The sequence below is a fragment of the Carcharhinus amblyrhynchos genome, chromosome 4 (genome assembly GCF_965287045.1).
Source record: "Carcharhinus amblyrhynchos chromosome 4, sCarAmb.v2.hapA, whole genome shotgun sequence".
NCBI classification, from domain to species: Eukaryota; Metazoa; Chordata; class Chondrichthyes; order Carcharhiniformes; family Carcharhinidae; genus Carcharhinus; species Carcharhinus amblyrhynchos.
The window spans coordinates 124754498-124775073 of NC_137327.1; the positions used below are offsets into that span (position 1 = coordinate 124754498).

The window sequence follows — 20576 nt, forward strand, 5'->3', positions numbered from 1 at the left end:
TAACAGAACGTCCGCCCCGCTGATGACTTCACATCCGTTCCAACCCCCTATCAAGATGTCACTTCCGCCCCGCTTACGCTTTCACAGCCATTCCCCCGTTCATTGATGTCACTTCTGCCCCGTTGATGACTTCACATCCGCTCCACTGTCCGCCGCTCTCTAATGGAACTTCCGCTCCGCTGATTAACTCACATCCGTTCCCCAGCCCCGACTCCCTTTGTCACTTCTGTTCCTTTCCCCAGCCAAGACGTTACATCCGCTCAGTGACACCTCGTGGGAGAAGTTTATTGAGGTCTCAGAGATGTTTTGATTATTAATTACTAATATTGCGTTAATGGTTGTTTAAGAGTTGTTGTCCTGTTTGAATGGACACATTGAGGATGTAAGGGTTTCTTTCTGCTGCCCCCCCCCCCGAGAGCGGAAGTGAGGGAGGCGGAAATGACGTAATGAGAACGCTGGCTGGAGAGAAACAGAGTGGAAACTGGTGAGAAAATCGAGAGGGAGAGAAGGGAGGGATGGGGAAGGAGGGTAAGCAGGATTGCAGGGAGGAGGAGCAGATGGGGAGGATGGAGAGAATAGGTGAAGAGGGAGGAGGTGAAGAGGGGGGGGAGAAGATTGGGAGGAGGCGGCGGGTGAGAGAGGGAGATGTGACCAAGTGTTGCTGAGGGGGTAGCTTGAGCTACGTGAGGGGAGTAGTGAGGGGGAGAGGGTCGAGTGGAGAGTGGGTGATCTGAGTGGGTGAGGGGATTGAGAGAGCAGGAGGAGAGGGAGGTGGGGAGCAAGGACGACGAGGGGAATAAGTGAGGGGGCTGGAGGCTGGTGGGGGGGAGAAGGATTGAGGAGGTGATGGATGGAAGGGGGATAGTGGGAGGCTGAGCTGAGGAATATGGATGAGATGGGAGGAATGAGGGAGAAGGAAGGGTGAGAGCTGGGGAGGGGCAGGGAATACAAGGGGATGTGAGCGTCACAGGGGATGGGGGTGAGGGAAGGGGAGGGAATTCGACAGTGGGGATAAATCAAGTTAAGGATTGTAGTAAACTGAAAGAGAAACATACAATGTGGGAAAAATTAGTGGTAAACCAACAGATTGGTTTACAAAAGCTGACCAAAGGGAGAAGATAAACAGGGTAAATTAACAACTAATATAAAACAGACAGTAAGATCTGCTTTAAATATATAAAAAGGGAGAGAGGCCAAAGTGAACACGTGCCACTTAGCTAATGAAATTGGGGAAATAATAATGGGAACCAGGAATTGCAGAGGAGTTAAATAAATATGTTTAAATCTTCACTGCAGAAAACACTAAACATTTGAAACATGTTAAATAACCAATAGACAAGCGGGGAGAGGATATCAGTAACTATCATTAGAGGAAAAGTACTAGGGAAACTAATGGGACTGAAGGCAGATAAGTTCCCTGGACCTGATGTATTGCTTCTTAGGATATCAAAGGAAGTAATTACAGAGATGGGGATACACTGATAGTAATCGTCCAAAAATCCTTAAATTCTGGAAGTGTCCCAGAGCATTTGAAAACTGCCAATGTAACCCTTGCTCGGAAAGCAAGGGAGACACAAACAGGTAATGTTAGGCCAGTTAGCTCAACATTTGTCATTGGGAAAATGTTACTGACCATCGTAAAGGGTGTAATGACGGAACACTTAGAAATGCAGAATATATTCAAACAGAGTCAATATGGCTTCTTGAAGGGGAAACTATGCCTAATAAATTGATTAGAATTCTTTTAGGTGATAGCAAACAGTAGATAAAGGGGAATCAGTAGGGGTAATGTTCTTGAATTTCCAAAAATCTTTCAATAAGGTACCACACACACAAAGCTACTTAAAAAGAGCCCGTGGTTAGCATATTGGCATGGTTAGAGGTTTGGCTAACAATTAGAAGTGTTAGTTGGGGTAAGCATGGTGTTTTCAGGATGGCAACCTGTAACAAGTGAAGTGCTGCAAGGCTCAGTGCTGGGCCATAATTATTTACAATATATGTTAATGATTTGGACATGGGAAGTGAATGTACTATTGCCAAGTTTTGGATGACGCTAAAATAGATGAGAAGGCAAGTGGTGAGGATGACAGTCAACAGAGGGATATACACAGATTAAGTGAGTGGGCAAAAACTTGGCAGATGGAATATAATGTAAGACAATGTGAAGTTATGCACTTTGGTAGGAAGAAGAAAGGAGCAGGATATTATTTAAATGGAGAATGACTGCAGCTCAGTGAGATTTGGGGGGTCCTCATTCATAAATCACAAAAAACCAGCTTGGAAGTTCAACAGACTAATAGAATGTTGTCCTTTATTTCAAAGGGAATGGAGTATAAAAATAGAGAAGTCTTGCTAGAAGTATACAAGACACTAGATAATTTTGGTAATTTTATCTAAGGAAAGATATACTGGTATTAGAGATAGTCCAGGGAAGGTTCACTAGTTTGATCCTGGGTATGGAGGGATTTTTCTTACGAGAAGAGGTTGAATAGGTTAGGCCTGTACTCACTGGAGTTTAGAAGAATGAGAGTTGACCTTATTGAGCGACACAGCCTTCTCAGGTGGCTTGACAGTGTAGATGCTGAGAGGTTGTTTCTCCTTATGGGTAAGTTTAGGACCAGAGGACATAATCGAAGAGTAAGGAATCAACTGTTTAGGACAGAGTTAAGGAGGAATTTCTTCTGAGGGTTGTGAATCTGTGGAATTCTTTACTGCAGAGGGCTGTAGAGGCTGGGTCATTTAAGTATGATGTGGAGATGCAGGCATTGGACTGAGGTAAGCACAGTAAGAAGTCTCACAACGCCAGGTTAAAGTCCAACATGATTTTTGGTAGCACAAGCTATAAGCTTTTGCGTCGATTGTCTTCTGTGGTTCCTGCATTGCACGTTCACACTTCAGAAATGCTGAATTGGTTGTGAAGTGCTCTGTAATGTCCAGGGATCATGAAAGAGACATTTTTTTATAATGTGCCGAATTCCTTGCATCATAGATTGCGCTATGAGGGAAGAGCAGATAATCAGAAAGCTGCCAGATTTTAAATGATCTACATAAGGTAAATTTCAAACCAGTAAATAAAGTAAATTTTGAGCAAGAGCCTAAGTTTAAGACAAGGAACTATTGGTGAAATGTTGTTGATAGGTCAGTTTTGGACACGTGGCATGAAGTACTCTTTCGTACAATGTGACTAATGATGGGACTGGGATTCTCATTAGGATTGTCAAAATAAAATTCTTTGTTTCGATTGCGGTTTCCTCTTGGCTGTAAGTTCTCTCTGCAAACTGAAGGCCCTCACAGGCCATGTGAAATATTTCAAGGGACCTTAAACAAAATTAGCCACACACTTCTGAAAAGGCTTGAGAAGGAATGTTAGTCGTCATGGAATTGTTTGGGCAGGATAACTGTGCATTCATGCTACTAGATAAGCTTTTTTAAAAAATTATTTCATGAGATGTGGGTGTCACTGGCAATCCAGCACTTGTTGTCTGTCCCTAATTGCCCTTGAATTGAGTAGGCTTGCTAGGCCATTTCAAGGGGGAGGTATGAGCCAACTGCATTGCTGTGGGGTCTGGAGCCACAAGTAGGCAGATTTCCTTCCGTAAACCTACAGGACATCAGTGAACTGACAAGTTTCGTGGTCACCATTACTGAGAGTGGCCCTCAATTCCAGATTTTATGAATGAACTTAAATTCCACCAGCTGCCATGTGATTTGAACCCAAGCCACCCAAGCATTAGCTTTGCCCTCTGGCTGCTCGTCCAGTAACAGTACCACTACGCCACAGTTTCTCCAAGTGCCACTGAGAGTGGCACAGTGGTTAGCACTGCTGCCTCAGCGCCAGGACCTGGGTTCAATTCCAGCCTCAGGTCACTGTTTATGTGGAGTTTGCATTTTCTCCCCGTGCTTGCATGGGTTTCCTCTGGATGCTCCAGTTTCCTCCCACAGTCCAAAGATGTACGGGTTAGGTGGATTGACCATGCTAAATTGGCCCTAATGTCCAGAGGATTAGCAGGGTAAATGAGAGTTACACGAATAGGGGCTGAGTAGGATTATGGTTGGTACAGACTTGATGGGCCCAATGGCCACTTTCTGTACTGTAGGGATTCTATGTGGCATGGCCTCTCTTATCTTGATGTACCTTGCGAGCAGCTACATTCATGTGTCCAGTCAGTCACAGGTTGTCACTTCCAAGGTTCGACAAGTTTGGCTGGCCACTGTCATCTTGTGCGTTCGGTTGTTCAGTGATTGTGATCATCTTCTTTTCCCCATTGCTAGCAGATGCTTTGTCCTGAATCCGTTTCACTTCAGAGTTGCTCCTGCCAGCCAAGGGGCTCTCTGATATAATTGATTCTCAGTCTTCTCTCTGCTGATCTCACATTCACAACTCCCCCACCCTTTCGACCACCAGCAGCCATCAGAACGTGTCAAAAAAACACCTATTCTCCCTATCCTAATGTCAGCATTTTCCTCTTGCTTCACATGTCATTACTGCCCCGCTTTGCCTGTGTCTTCCATCATTCTCTCTTCATAAAAACATAATTAGTTCCATAGCATCCCTACAGTGCAAAAGGTGGCCAGTTGGCTATGGAGTCTGCACCAACTTTCTGAAAGAGCACCCGCCCCAGGGCAAATTGACTTTGCTTTCAGCAAGATTGTGACTGATCTTCTTTCCATCCTGTCCCCAAATCCCACTGTGCCAAGCACTCTCAATCTGTTATAACTTGTTGCATTTCAAATTTTGACTTGATTTATTATCACGTATTAACATACAGTGAAATGTATTGTTTCTTGCACACTATGCAAATAAAACATACCTTATATAAAGAAGGAAGGGAGTGCAGAATGTAGTGTTACAGTCATAGCTAGGGTGTAGAGAAGGATCAACTTAATGCAAGCTAAGTCCATTCAAAAGTCTGACAGCAGCAGGGAAGAAACTGTCCTTGAGTCGGTTGGTACATGATCTCAGACGTTTGTACCTTTTTCCCAAAGGAAGAAGGTGGAAGAGAGAATTCTGAGGAGTGTGGGGTCCTTAATTATGCTAGCTGCTTTGCCGAGGCAGCAAGAAGTGTAGACAGAGTCAACAGAGACTGGTTTATGTGATGGAGTAGGCTACATTCACGACCTCTTGTAGTTTATCGCGGTCTTGGGCAGAGCAGGAGCCATACTAAGCTGTGATACAACCAGAAAGGATGTTTTCTATGGTGCATCTGTAAAAGTTGGTGTGAGTTGTAGCTAACACGCCAAATTTCCTTAGTCTTCTGAGAAAGTAGAGGCATTGATGGGCTTTCTTAACTATAGTGTCAGCGTGGGTGGACCAGGTCAGGTTGTTGGTGATCTGGACATCTAAAAACTTGAAGCTCTCGACCCTTTCTACATCACCCCATTGATGTAGATAGAGGCTTGTTCTTCTTTACGGTCCCTGAAGTCAATGACAATTTACTTCGTTTTGTTGACATTGAGGGAGAGATTATTGTTGCAGCACCAGTTCACCAGATTCTCTCTTTATCATTCCTGAATTCTGTTTCCTCTTGTTACCACTGGTTCTTTAATGTAGTAATGGATATTTAATATTCAGCTAATAAACATTATGGGAAGGTGATGGTCAAGTATTATCATAAGATTATTAATCCAGAAACTTGGCTAATACTCTAGGGATCTGGATTCGAATCCCACCATGGCAAATGGTGGAATTTGGTTTCAATGAAATATATCTGGAGTTAAGAATCTACTGATGATTGTGCAAGCATTGTGGATTGTCAGAAAAACCCAGCAGGTTCACTAATGTCCTTTAGGGAAGGAAATCTGCCATCCTTACCTGGTCTGACCTGCATGGTAAAATTTATTAGTCACAAGTAGACTTATGTTCACACTGCAATGAAGTTACTGTGAAAATCCTCTAGTTGCCACACTCCGGAGCCTGTTCGGTTACACTGAGGGAGAATTTATCGTGACCAATTCACCTAACATGCTCATCTTCGGACTGTGGGAGGAAACCCACACAGATCCGGGGAGAATGTGCAAACTCCAGACACAGTGGCCCAAGCAGAGGATCAAACCTGGGTCCCTGGCGCTGTGAGGCAGCAGTGCTAACCACTGTGCTACATGTGACTCCAAAGCTACAGCAATGTGGTTGACTCTCAGTTGCCCTCCAAGGACAACTTGGGGATCGGTAATAAATGCTGGTCAGCCACCAACGCCCATGTCCCACAAATGAATTTAAAAAATGTTCTATCTAAAAGTTGACATCTCTGACAGTGGAGCACTCCCTTTAATACTGCATTGTGGTCTCAGCCGATCAACAATCAGTCACATCTTAGTTCCTATAAGCAAGCTTAAGCACTTTTCTAATGCCGTAAAATTACAAGTCAGCAACTTCCTGTGAAATAAATGCATCGGGTATATCTTAATCATAATAGGAAAGAAATCAGTGGAAACAAGATTGTGGGATTTTCCCACAGTCTTTTGTCGTAAAGTAACAAATGTTATTGGAGTTAATGCCAACACCTTGAGGCTGCACATCAGCAGTTCCAGTATCAATGCAATGCATTAAATCGTCCTGCTTTTTTTTTTGATAGGTTTACACCTGTATGAATAATGTCAGATGATTTATATGGCAAGTTCCTGGCACCCGATGAACCATTCCCCTTGTTGCCACAAAGGGGGCACACGAGTGATGTCGCCAGTCTTGACATTAGTGATTTTGGCTGCCAGCTTTCATCATGCCATAGAACTGACCCATTGCGCAGACTCCACACCAACAGGTGGGTATCACCAAGCCAACCGTGGGGATATTTTTTCATCCACAATTGCAGTGGTTTTATTCCTCCAGTGATGGTCCATAGTGTATGTACAGATAGATTGTTATGAGCAATTTGTGATGCTCATATAAACTTGTGCAGTGCATTTACCCCTACAGAGGAGACAAGTGATCTCCATTTAGTATTTACAGAAAGTGATTAGCTGAACTTTTAGACTAAAAATGTCTTTACAAGGTGGAGTTTTTTTAATGCGTTGAGTCGATGTTTTTGGTTGCCTTTCACAATTTATTTCCTGAGAGATTATTTATGATGTGGCGATGCCGGTGTTGGACTGGGGTAAGCACAGTAAAAAGTCTTGCTACACCAGGTTAAAGTTTATTTGGCAGCACTAACTTTTGGAGTCTTAGGCTCCTTCATCAGGTGAGTGAGGACTTGTGTTCTCAAACAGGTCATATACAGACACAAACTCAATTTACAAGATAATGGTTGGAATGCGAGTCTTTACAGGTAGTCAAGTCTTAAAGGTACAGTGTGAGTGGAGAGAAGGTTAAGCACAGATTAGAGAGTGTTGTCTCCAGCCAGGACAGTTAGTGAGTTTCTGCAAGCCCAGGCAATACACAGCTCTTTAACCTATGCTTAACCCTCTCTCCACTCACATTGTCTGTACCTTTAAGACTTGATTACCTGTAAAGACTCGCATTCCAACCATTATCTCGTAAATTGAGTTTGTCTGTATCTGACCTGTTTGAGAACACTAGTCCTCACTCACCTGATGAAGGAGCCTGAGACTCTGAAAGCTAGTGCTAGTGACAAATAAACCCATTGGACTTTAACCGTGAGACTTCTTACTAAAATTATTTATGGCCCTTGAATACATATTCAACGTGACATATTTTAACTTGGTTTAAGTTTTCCCCTGCTGCCTTGTACTCTTGAATTAAAGCTGCTTTCCTGTTGATCTAAAATAAGCAAACTACTCTGAATGCTGGAACCTGAAACAAACAGAATGCTGGAGAAACTCAACAGGTTTCTGAATGGAGAAAAACAGTTGCCATTTTGAGTCTGTTTGGTTCTTCATCAGAACTGCGAAAGAGGGAAAATTTGTTCGTTGTACTGTAATTGGAAGCATTGAGACAAAAGTTTTAAAATTTAAGTTTAAAGTTTTTGAAGTGTGGCAACCTTGAGAACAAGAGATAGTTGACTAGTGGAAGGGGACGGGAGAGAGGGAAGAAGTGTTTTTGCATTCAGAGAAAAATATATCGGATATAGAAAAAGGGTTAAGATGGAGGAGAAACATTGCGCTCAACAGCTTTAGACTGTGGCCTTTTTATCTCTTGTTCTCAAGGATTTTATTGGCCTTTTGTGAATCACATTCCTTGAATCCATCTATTTATAGTTCAGTGTATTGTGTCCTGACAGCCAAGTTTTACATGCGTCAGACTGCGAGGTGCTCCAGGAATTTTTTGTATTAGTTTTGGCGGGGTGCAGTTTAACAGGAGGCCCCAGTTTCCAACAGTATTCATCATGGTTGCCAATTCAGTGTCCTTGCAAGCTCGAAGTTAATGGATGATCTCCCACGTCAAACACCATCTGCCACAGTTTTGCCCACTCACTCACTCACCTTGTATCATGATCCTTTTGCAGATCTCTGTTCCCATCTGTGCCATTTACTGTGTCAGTTAACTTATAGGTGGTGCAAAATGGTGATGTGGTGTAATCAGCTGATGGAAAGTTTCCTTTCACTGGCGTCTCTTCCACTTTGCTATCTGATGTTACCTGCATCAATAGGTCTGACCAGATCCATGCAACAAGCGCACAGGCTGGGAGCAGCCATTGATTTTATATTTTGACCTTTGTTTCATCTTTGGAGGATGGTGTCTTAGCAGTGGCATCTGGATCCAATGAGTTCACAATTGGCTTGAATAATCACTGGAAAAGGTGCACAAGGAAGCCATTCACCCCATTGAAACTGCACCAACAATAATCCCACCCAGGCCCTATCCCTGTAACCGTGCATACTTACCTTGCTAACCCCCCGACACTGCAAGGGAATTTAGCATGGCCAATCAACCAAACCCACACATCTTAAGACTGTGTGTCAGGGGTGAGGGAGGGGAACGTCAGGAGGAAACCTCATGCAGACATGAGGAGAATTACACACGTAATCACCCGAGGCTGGAATTGAACCCGGGTGACTGGCACTATGAGGCAGCAGTGCTAACTACTGTGCCACCGTGCTGCCCAAAGCTGATGAGGTAAGGAATGGCTTTTCTTTTCGGTAACTGCAAAAATATTCCCAATATTTTTCCATGCTTCTGTGGCCACTACCTGGGATGACTATGACTTGGACCTTCACTTTGGTGTCTCCTCCTTAAGGATGTAAAGATTGCCAGCAGAGTCCTGACTGAACCAGCCACAAGCTTGCTTTTGTAAAAGCAAAATATTGCAGATGCTGGAATTTGAAACAAAAACAGAAAATGCTGGAAAATCTCAGCTGGCCTGACAGCATCTGTGGGGAGAGAATAGAGCCTACATTTTGAGTCTGGATGACCCTTTGTCAGAGTAGTTCTGACAAAGGTGTCATCCAGACTCAAAGTGTTAGCTCTGTTCTCTTATTCTCTCTCTCTCCACAGATGCTGTCAGACCTACTGAAATTATCCAGCATTTTCTGTTTTCATGCAAACTAATTTATATTTTTATTTTAAAATTGAGTGGTACTGACTGCAGCACCAATAATTTGAGAAATCAAAACATTTTTCTGTTCAAACACAGATGGAACTTGACTTCCTGTGGGACAAGTGTAGCGAGCTCTGAATGCAGTGAGGAACTCTTTTCATCTGTTTCATGTGGTGATCAGGAGGACTGCTATTCCTTGTTGGACGATCAGGAATTCACTCAGAATGCATCCTTCGATCTCTTTCCAGAGGGTAGTGTTTGTAGTGACGTATCATCATCAATTAGTACCTATTGGGATTGGTCAGACAGCGAGTTTGAATGGCAGGTGAGCTGAAGTAGTTTCTCTTGTCTGCAACTGGAATTAAATCTTTGTACGGTATGGAGGGTGGCCTTTAGGCTCATTGCAGCTGTGCTCCTTGAAAGAATTGACCAGAAGTTTTTAAATATATATTCAGTGCCCTTTTTAATTGTTGCTATTCAAACAATTTTTTTAAAAACTTATTAGTGCCACAATTAGGCTTACACTAACATTGCAATGAAGTTACTGTGAAAATCACTTGTTCGCCATGCTTTGGCACCTGTTCGGGTACACTGAAGAAGAATTTAGCATGGCCAATGCACCTAGCCAGCACATCTTTGGACTGTGGGAGGAAACCAGAGCATTCAGAGGAAATCCATGCAGACAAGGCAAGAACCTGAGGACTCTGTACAGACAGTGACCCAAGCCAGTAATTGAACTCCGGTCTCTGGCACTGTGAGGCAGCAATGCTAACTACTGTGCTGCCCTTTACCATCCTTTCAACCGGTGCACAGCAATACAGTTTCTGAAGATTTTGCAGCTACAGAAAAGATTAAGCAAAGAGTGATAGTAAGAAATTATGAAGAACGGCTTGAAGATTTGATTATTTTTCATAAAGAGAGTGAAGAGAGGTCTTCCAGAAGTTCATTTTTTGGCTTAGAGGGTGGCAGCAATGTAAGAATAGGTTCCATTTCTGGCAAACCAGTAATTGAGTGGCTAAAACTTAGAATGTACATCACTATGGGGAGTTCAATAGAGGTGGTTTCATGTGATTATCAGAGCATGGAATATATTGATTCAGTAAATGAGTTAGTGCTATGCTGTGACCCTGTGAGGACTCAATAACTTCAAACGATGGATGGTGGGGGGAGGAGCAAGAGAGAAATAATATGGAAATGTCATCCATATTGCCTTTTATAAAGTAAAGGCCTGTTAGTTTAGTTCAGTTTATTTATTAGTGTCACCAATAAGCTTACATTAACACTTCGATGAAGTTACTGTGAAAATCCCCACACTCCGGTGTCTGTTCAGCTACATTAAGAGAACTTAGCACATCCAGTGCATCTAACCAGCACATCTTCTGGACTGTAGAAGGAAACCGGAGCACCTGAAGGAAATCCACGTACACGGAAAGATCATACAAGCTTCGCACAGGCAGTGACCCGAGCCTGGAATTGAACCTGGGTCCCTGGCGCTGAGAGACAGCAATGCTAACCACTGTGTCACCAACGCTGGATATGGAAGACAATCACACACCAGTCACTCTGGCATTATTTATTGAGCATGTTCCTATAAATTGCTTAAGAAGCTTACCCTTGTGATCCAAAAAGTTGGATTGCCTTAAAAATTGCTCTTTTGATCCTGTGTGCCATCTGCTATGAGTAATTCAACCATAATTTTACCATTAGTTGAGCTGATTATTGCTTTCTAGATGAAGTGCATTGTTAAGACCAAGGCCAGAAACTCCAAGGTGTTTATGAAGTTAGCCTAAGTTTTTACACTTGTTTTAGTCATTTGGGTGAACATAAGGTGCTTCACTCCAGATATTATTCAAGTGACCCACGCACACTTAACAAAAGTTTATTTAAGAGCACAGTTAAAATATAACAAGATTTAGCATAACTTTTACCAATTACAAGAATTAGCTATGATATTAGTATCAACCTTAATAGTTAGCTCTCTATGGTATTCCAAGTCAAACAACATTCCGCAAACGTACACGCCTTCTTACACTTGGCACAAAAAAGCAAGTATGCTGATGTGATGCTGGATTTTCAGCTTTTTAAACACCCACTGTGAATTGGTCCTTTGAATATTGAATCAAATCTCTGAGGCTTTCCAATCCTTGAACTTTCCAAAAGGCCAAGAGAGGGATGGGGACATTGCCTGCTTCCACTAACTTCTAGCTAGCAACTAAACCAAAACAAAAGATTGGACTTTTTGATGAGGAAAAATGTCCCCATCACCGGACCTGTCAATCATGCTCCACCCAGCAATTCCGAAAGGATCATAAATCCCCAGGACTTGCATTAGGCCAGATTAAAAATAAACATGATGTTCACTATATTGTTTCAGTAACAATTAGAGGACACTGGTTACAAACAATACAGTGTCAATAAAATGCTTAGGCCTGCTTGAAAAACCTTCAGAGAAACATGATTAAAATACATTTCTGAAAGACACAGTATCATCACTTGCGTTAAACCTAAATGCAGTCCTGATCCCAGGTTTCTGTGTGTTAGTGCTTTGTAATTATCTTGTTTTAATTTGGTCTGAACGTTTTCTGTTTCCTTTCCAAGCTGCCTGGCAGTGATTTTGCAAGTGGAAGTGACGTCTTGTCTGATGTGGTTCCCAGCATTCCAAGTTCTCCTTGCCCTGTTGTAAAGCGGAGGAGTAAACAGCACAGAAGTTTGGATGAACTTCCTTGGAGTGCAATGTCTAATGATGAGCAGGTACATGGAAGGGTGGTTGTTGACTTCCCTTTTGAAGTTTACTGTTTAGTGCAGGGATTACTCATTTCTATGTGAGATTAAATCAGCTGTACATTATTACTATGCTGTGGGGAAGACTTGATGGGCCGAATGGCCTACTTTTGCTCCTACAGCTCATGGTCAGCATTTAAAAAGAAACCTGAGCACCTTTTTTTTTAACCAACAGACACCACATGATTCCGAGGCCTACATATCCCAAACATTTCATTTGCCTTCTCTTTTCTCCCGCCAACAACTCACCCTCCCCTTAGCCTGAACCATGGAATAGAAGAAGCTAAGCAAACTAGAATATTGAGCTGATTGCAGTATTATTTAACTCCTTTGCAAATTTCACTTTTGTAGAAACATTTTGTTACAAAGACACAGAATCCTTACAGAAGGAGGCCATTCGGCCCATCAGACCTTCACCAACCACAATCCCATCCAGGCCCTGTTCCCATAACCTGACACATATTTACTCTGCTAATCCCCCAACAGAAGTGTCAGTTTAGCATGGCCAGTCAACCTAACCTGCATATCTTTGGACTGTGCGAGGAAACCCACACAGACATGGGGAGAAAATGCAAACTCCACACAGACAGTGACCTGAGGCCAGAACTGAACCCGGGTCCCTGGTGCTGTGAGGTAGTACTGCTAACCACCGTGCTGCCCACTTTGTTATATGTTTATGGGGTAGAGTTTAGTTGCTAATCGTGGTAGCTCGAGCATATCCCAGTAGCTTTTAACTAATTAAAATATTGCACCAAATCTATTGTTAAGCGAAGAACTGGGAGAGATCTGCTGTTTAGTGACTTCAAACCATGGATGAAGTTCTTGCCCACTTTTATTATCTGGGGCAATGGTTGTAAAACTAATCAATATTGTATTCATGTGTTAGCCCGTTCCCAGCACTGGTTTAAAATTCACAAGCTTGATGATTACAAAGAAAGGAAAGTCGATTATAAAAATGAAAGTTGCCGCTTCATAACTGAATGTAAATTGAATGTGTATTGAACAATTTCTGTTACTTGCAGTTGACTAAATGTTTACCTGCTTATCATTTCTATTTGTTTCAGGTTGAATATATTGAGTACCTGAGTCGTAAAGTCAGTACAGAAATGGGTCTACGGGAGCAGCTGGACATTATTAAAATTATTGATCCAAATGCTCAGATTTCACCTACAGACAGTGAATTTATAATTGAGCTGAATTGTTTGACAGATGAAAAGCTAAAACAGGTAAACCTCGATCAAAATTGTATGTGATGAAAGCCATAATAAATGTATATCCCTGTATGTGAGATTTAATATTGCATTGATAAATTTTTTTTTACTCCTCTATAAAGATGGCAACTTGCTTGTATTTGATGTGTGTGATTTTGTTCTTTGACAGTTGCATCAATTCTATAACTTAAATTTAAGTTTTAGGCGCTTGTGGTCAGCTTTTTGGAATTAATCTCTTAGCAAGTGAACGCAAATTGTACAATCTAGTACGTAATTGCATTCAGTTATCTTAAACCTAGTTTCAAATAATGAGTCATTATGTAGCTGCTATAATTTAATTTTGTCATTAATTTTTGAAGAAACCGTTGAAAATTTGTGGTTAGTCTTGTGCCTTGAGGGTATACCTGGACAGCACGGTGGTTAACACTGCTGCCTCACAGCGCCAGGAATCCAGGTTCAATTTTTGGCTTGGGTCACTGTCAGTGTGGAGTCTGTAGGCTCTCCCAGTGTCTGCGTGGGTTTCCTTCGGGTGCTCTGGTTTCCTTCCACAGTACAAAAGACGTGCTGGTTAGGTGTATTGTCCACGCTAAATTCTCCCACCGTGTAGCCAAACAGGCACTGGAGTGTGGCGACAAGGGGATTTTCATAGTAACTTCAGTGTTAATGTAAACTTACTTGTGACACTAATAAATAAACTTGAAACCAATTTTCGTCTCAAACTGAAACAGGAAAAAAAACACTATTAATGACCTGAGTCTCAGTAACATACTGCCCAATCCAGAACGATATCATTGATCACCTAGTATCATACTGTTGCTCTTGACATTACTGGGTTGCAACAGACAATGTTGCATAAATACATAGGCAATGCTAAAGGATAAAAGACCGAAGTGTATCTTTCTGACCTTATAGCACCTTGGACAATGACCAAGTAGAGTAATAGTCATTGAGGTTCAAAGCATGAAATCAAGCCCTTCGGCCCAACTTGTCCATGCTACCCAGTTTTTACCATTAAACTTGTCCCAACTGCCTGCATTTGGCCCATATCCCTCTATACACATCTCACCCGTGCTTTTTAAAAGACAAAATTGGACCTGGCTCTGCGACTGCCTCTGGCAGCTTGTTTCAGGCACTTGCCACCCTTTGAAAAAATTGCCTCTCTGGACCCTTTTGTATTTCTCCCCCCTTGCCTTGAATTCTGCATTGACCTTTATAAACATATTAAAAAATTCCCTTTGAAACATAGTTCAGCAACACATGCACTTACAAGTAGTTTGGATATGGTGTTAGAAGGCACACGTTGCACAGAATGAAGTTATCTGTTCTCAAATTACAGTTTGCAGCATATGAGTCGGGAAGCTTTGAACATTTTGCTTACATAGTGCTTTCAAGAGAATGCGTTGGTACATTGGGTTGTTGCTATGGTTGTGCATGCACTAAGGTTAATGTTTGTTTAAAGACTCAAGCAGTTTTTGTTTAAGAGGATTTTCTTGGGTGCAAGATGATGCTCTGCCTATGTCAGCTGGTGATTCAGAATCCTGTCTTTATTAAAGTTGGGGGAGCAAATCTTACATTCCTTCCCTGGTGGGAGTTTGAAGGGGATGGACAGGGTGGTGGGGGAGGGGGGTTGTTGCAGAGAGAAACCCAAAATTATCTGATTTCTGGTTCTGAACTGAAACTGAACCTCGTCTGTTCTTAATGGTGTCAGTTGTACAGGCGGCATGTTGACTCAGTGGTTGGCACTGCTGCCTCACAGCACCAGGGGACTCGGGTTCAATTCCCAGCTTGGGTCACTGTCTGTGTGGAGTTTGTACATTCTCCCCATATTTGCGTGGGTTTCCTCCAGATGCTTTGGTTTCCTCCCACATCAGAAAGTCATGCTGCTTAGGTGCATTGGCCGTCTAAATTCTCTTTCAGTGTGCCTGAATAGGTGCCAGAGTGTGGCAATCGAGGGATTTTCACAGTAATTTCATTGCAGTGTTAGTGTAAGTCTTACTTGTGGCACTAATTTAAAAAAAACTAACAAACTTGTAATTGGTATTTCACCAAAATCTTTATTGAAGGTTTTTTTTATTTTGGAGTTTCTTTTTAAGTAAAACAGTTCAATATAACTTAAAAAGCAATCAATTTAAGAGTGTGCCATTGCTGTTTAAAATTACACCTGTGTTGTTTTAACATGTAAAGCTAATTGGCTTTTTAGAAGCCACAGAAGGTTGTTAAAGAAGATGTAAGTTCTGTGCATGGTCATGGCGAAAAGTGTTAACGATCTGCTCCAATTAATGCTTTGTATCCTGTTTAGGTAAGAAATTATATCAAAGAGCATGGGGCCCGCCAGCGCTCTGTACGTGAAAGCTGGAGGCGAGGTAGTTACACTGGCTGTGGAGTCAGTGGTTTGAGTGTGGCCAGCAGTAGCAGTAGCAGCCTGGTGAGCTCGGCCAGCAGTAGTGGATCCAGTGGCTGTAACTCTGCATCTGCTTCAAGTGCCAACATGAGCCGGGCACACAGCGACAGTAACCTCTCCACGAGTGCAGCTGAGAGAATAAGAGACTCAAAGGTAAGGTGTTCCTTCATCGGAAGCAATCATATTTACAAGTTTAGATGCTGTTCAGAAGTCGTGTGTGTTTCTGATTTTAGCTGGTGCTGGATGTAACGTACAATGTGTCTCTCGACACCAGGCTAATGTGCAGTTTCTGGCACTTAGTTCTGACCAAAATTATTTAATGCTTCACTGCCTTTCATGCATCAGTACAATAGGACAAATCACAAGAGATTCTGGTGCTCAATCTGAAATCTTTTAATTGGATTGCAATGTCACTAAATCAGAGACAGTTTTTTAAAACTGGAGGAGTGGGGAGAAGAAGAGAGGGAGGGAGAGAGAGAGTTTGCTGCGTTAAAAGGATGACGTGAGCAAGTCAGAAAACGTCTCCACAGGTTATTTCTCTGTTTGCACAAATAATGCAACAAAGTTAAATCGGGAATCATTTGACGAAATTCGTTGCCTCAAAAATCTGAATCAGCATCTGCTTCTTTTGACACCAAATGCAAACACATATGCCAGTGTCACGACAAAACATTGCACTCCAAGATAGCAGTAGCACTTCCTGGTCTCCTTTTGGATGGGGAAAGCAAACCTGTTTATCAGTTTCTTTCTGAAGAAGAATGCATGGGTCTATCTGAAGGACTGATTAGTTTAGGGCGAGGCGATGGCCTAGTGGTATTATCGCTAGACTATTAATCCAGAAACTTGGCTAATGTTCTGGTGACCCGCATTTGAATCCTGCCACGGCAGATGGTGGAATTTGTATTCAATAAAAAATATCTGGAATTAAGAATCTACTGATGACCATGAAACCATTGTTGATTGTTGGAAAAACCCATCTGGTTCGCTAATGTCCCTCTCTGGAAGGAAACCTGCCATCCTTACCTGGTCTGGCCAACATGTGACTTCAGAGCCACAGCAATGTGGTTGACTCTCAACTGGTCTCCAAGAGCAACTAGGGATGGGCAATAAAAGCTGGCCAGCCAGCAATGCCCATGTCCCACAAATGAATTTAAAAAAAAGTTGTGTGCTGCACTGAAAGAAGTGATTCAAGGCAGCATGCTATCTGAGCTGAATTGGATTATAAATTTTAATAGCGACATGAACAGATCTGCGAATTGGATCAATCATGCTCTGCTTTTTATTGCCTTAATGTAAAATAACGGAATATCAAAAGACACTTTTGACAAAAGACCAAGAATGTATCTTTAAAGAAAGGATGGTGGGTATTTGGAATTCACTGCCCAAGGTGGTGGTGGAGGCAGAGACCCAATCTCTTTTTAAAAGTATCTGGCTCTCCACCTCCAGGACTTTGGGCCGGGTGCAGGATTGGAAAGGACTAGCATGGACAAGGTGGGGCCAAATGGCCTAATTGTGTGCCGTGACTTTACTCTGGTTCAGTGTGCAGGTTAGGTGTATTGGTTGTGTTAAATTGCCCCTCTGTGTCCCAAAATATGTAGGTTAGTTGGATTAGGCATGGTAAATGTGTGGGGTTACGGAGATTGGTTGGGGAAAGGGCCTGGGGTAAGGTACTTTATTGCAGGGAGCCGATGCAGACTCAATGAGCTGAGTGGCCTTCTGCTTTGTAGGGATTCTATGACTTGCATCTCTAATCCTTGCAATACTGATATACTCAGTCCGTCCAACACCCTTTGGCTGATACAACTGATAACGTAACAAATAATAAAAGTGTGGCATGATAGCTCATTTCTTCTCTTCCTACCCTTTCCTCAACCCAACCCCTGCCGATTCCTTGACAGAAACGATCCAAGCAGCGGAAGCTCCAGCAGAAAGCCATGCGGAAGCGTCAACTGAAAGAGCAGCGACAAGCAAGGAAAGAGAGGCTGAGTGGCTTATTTCTGAATGAGGAAGTGCTCTCTGTGAAGGTGGCAGAGGAAGACCATGAAGGGGATGTGGATATCTTAATGTGACCAAATGTAAAATGGCAATGTGTCTTGAATTTAAAAGAATAACGTGTAATATTAACACTAACTGCTTGAAAACTGGAGCTGAAACCTGGAGATAAAGGCTTAAAAAAAGGATGATTTCCGTTTACAACTTAACATTGTGCACCATAGTTTTTGTTTTTCGGACAACTTGGTGATTTGCTGCTGAAACACTGATTTTGTATAGAAAACTTTAAAAGTGTAGTCTGTAAGGTATCTCAATGACTTGGCAGCAATATGCCATATATATTCCTAATAGCACTAAAGGGCAGTGCACTGTTTTACCAGAAAAACATTTCACTTTTGTGTATCACTGTGTATTTGAAATATTGCCTGTGGAATAGACATATATATATATATAAAGGTATTTCATGTTTTGATTCTCTACCTACGCAAGTTATTATGCAAAATATTTGAAATATGGATTGTTTGGCAATGTTCAATAATTGTCGCCACCAGTGAAGTACTTCTCTGCCATTACCAAAATTGCATGATTAGCTCAGTCAGCTTTTACCATTTTTATAGAGATGATGCCTTGCGTTCTGGCCATGATTAATCCAAATTGCACATGTGGAATCCTCGTGTATGCAAAAGTTGGGACAAACAACACCCTTTCATCAGAGCTGATTTAATGGAGAAGGAAAGTCTAGTCACAATGTTTGTGTTATTGAAAATACCCCTTTCCCTTTCTCCTTGTAGGAGAAAAATAAGAGTTGGCACAGAGTTTTGTTTACCAAGTCACACTTCTTACAGATATGGGGGCTTTTGAAGTCAAATTTCCCTCTCACATTAGCATGGCCAGTTGCAAAAATCTGATGTGACTCAGTTGAAGACCCAGGCTTTCCTATTGGTCTACTTCAGAGCCGTTGTATATTTGCTGTTGTCAAGACATTCTGCCCCCACAGCAACCTCGTTTCCCAATGTTATTGAGACATGGGAGTGGCACTCCAAATAATTGGGAATCATAACTCCAGTAGAAAACCACGGAATGTGTGGTGTGTCATGAGGCAGGCTGAGAATGGGGACCAAATTGATGGGTTTCCCTTCCAGGAGAAGGTCAACACTTATTTAAAAGGCTAAAGAAGAAACCCTTTGATTTTCTCCCCTCCCTGGACCCTAGGTTTCCTTTCTTTTGTCACTGATAAATAAAAGGCTAACATTCTCTGTATACAATATTTGCTGTAAATATTATGGTAGATAGTTATATTTCATGCAGTGCTATACATGGAAGGACTGTAAAGTAGGTTGTGTTCTTACAACATGAAGGAAAACATGTCAAAATAAGTGATTTATATCCAATATTAAGCACACGAGTATCAAAAATTGTTCTTGCATATCTTTGTGTGAAGAAAAATATATGCAGAAGCGTTAATAGATTGCGTCAGATTTCAGTTTAAAAAAGATTATCGCTATGCTCCAAAGAGCAAAAGTTTGTGGCCTTCTTTCCCAGCTATATTGTTGTTTAAAATCTTTGCAGCCTTGTAATTTTTGGTTCAAATAGTGGACTAAACAAAATGACTTGCCAATGTGATGAGAGTGTTAGATGAGAAAAAGAACCAGACCATTTGTTTTGCAAATGGATTTGACTGCCCTGCAATCCCTCAGAAGTAGCTGGATGTACGTGAAATTCATTCTTCCTTGAAGTGGAGCTTTTTATGTTTGGATTTAAAACTTGACTAATTTCACATTTTTCTTGGGGGCAATTCTGAATGTGAAACTCGGGCCATGGATTGTGTATATATAGTTTGTGTGGAAGAGAACTGTGCAAATTTATTTGAGTGCGTGGGTGTATCGAAAGATCCAGCAGTTGACGTAGGTAGGTGCAAACTCTTGAGTGACGTTAACTTGTGAGATATATTCGTGAGCCTGGTCCCTTCAGCACTGGGTGTGAATATTCTGCTCCCAGCCCCCCAGCACAACAGAAAGCATGAGAGTTTCTTGAGTGAAATTGCAGTAACAAAAATGGTGGATATTCTGACATATATTTGGATTGTGTTTTAAAAGCCAAACCAGTACTACTTGAATGCTGCAAAATTGCTATTGCAAAAGTCTTGACTTGTGGTATAAAATAGATTGGCATGGACCTTTCATCTTGCAGGGTTGTACATAAAATTGCCTCTTGATATATTTTAATGTAATCTTTGTGCCCTATTGAGTAAGCAAAAATGTGACTGAAAATAGTGGCAATGACTTGATTGCTGTAGCATTGTTTAAAGATGGATCATTCCATGTTACTGTATCTGCTGCTTATGCCTGTTCAAATTGTACAGTGATCATAGTTTTAAAACAAATCACAAAAGGAATGCAAGTTTTTGATTTATTTTTTGCAGCGCGGAATCTTTTCTGAATTCTGCAGGTTACTGTTTTCTATTGGAGTATATTAAAATTATTTACATGTCAACAAAGGCTGTCCTGTAACATTCACTGATTTGAGGAGCTTTCCAACCATTTTGGTGTTGCATTTTAAATGCTGTCAAGAGAAAAGAGAGCCTTCAGCAATTTATTGGTTTTTTTAAAACTTGAAATTGATGAGAAGTGGCCTGTCTGAATAGGTCATACTTGAAATCTGAAATTGGTGTTAATTGTTAAGGTTGACTTTTAAGTGAGGAATTTGCAAATGGGAATTCAAATCCATAGAACTATAGAATCCCTACAGTGTAGGAGGGGG

The 20576-nt window shown here is 41.7% G+C and overlaps 1 protein-coding gene across 3 annotated transcripts; it reads left to right on the forward strand.

Moving 5' to 3' along the window:
- The first annotated feature begins 204 nt into the window (after positions 1-204).
- fam199x (family with sequence similarity 199, X-linked) lies at positions 205-20303 on the forward strand. Of its 3 annotated transcripts, XM_080187821.1 has the most exons (8): positions 217-292; positions 2990-3052; positions 6573-6758; positions 9528-9756; positions 12030-12182; positions 13277-13438; positions 15723-15977; positions 17723-20303. In XM_080187821.1, exons 3-8 carry the CDS (start codon positions 6592-6594, stop codon positions 17891-17893), a joined length of 1137 nt encoding a protein of 378 aa, XP_080043947.1. In that variant the 5' UTR covers positions 217-292; positions 2990-3052; positions 6573-6591; the 3' UTR covers positions 17894-20303. The 3 variants fall into 3 exon arrangements, with proteins under 3 accessions (XP_080043946.1, XP_080043947.1, XP_080043945.1); XM_080187820.1 differs by lacking the exon at positions 2990-3052 and having other exon boundaries at positions 205-292; XM_080187819.1 differs by lacking the exons at positions 217-292; positions 2990-3052 and adding an exon at positions 306-484.
- The last annotated feature ends 273 nt before the right edge of the window (positions 20304-20576 follow it).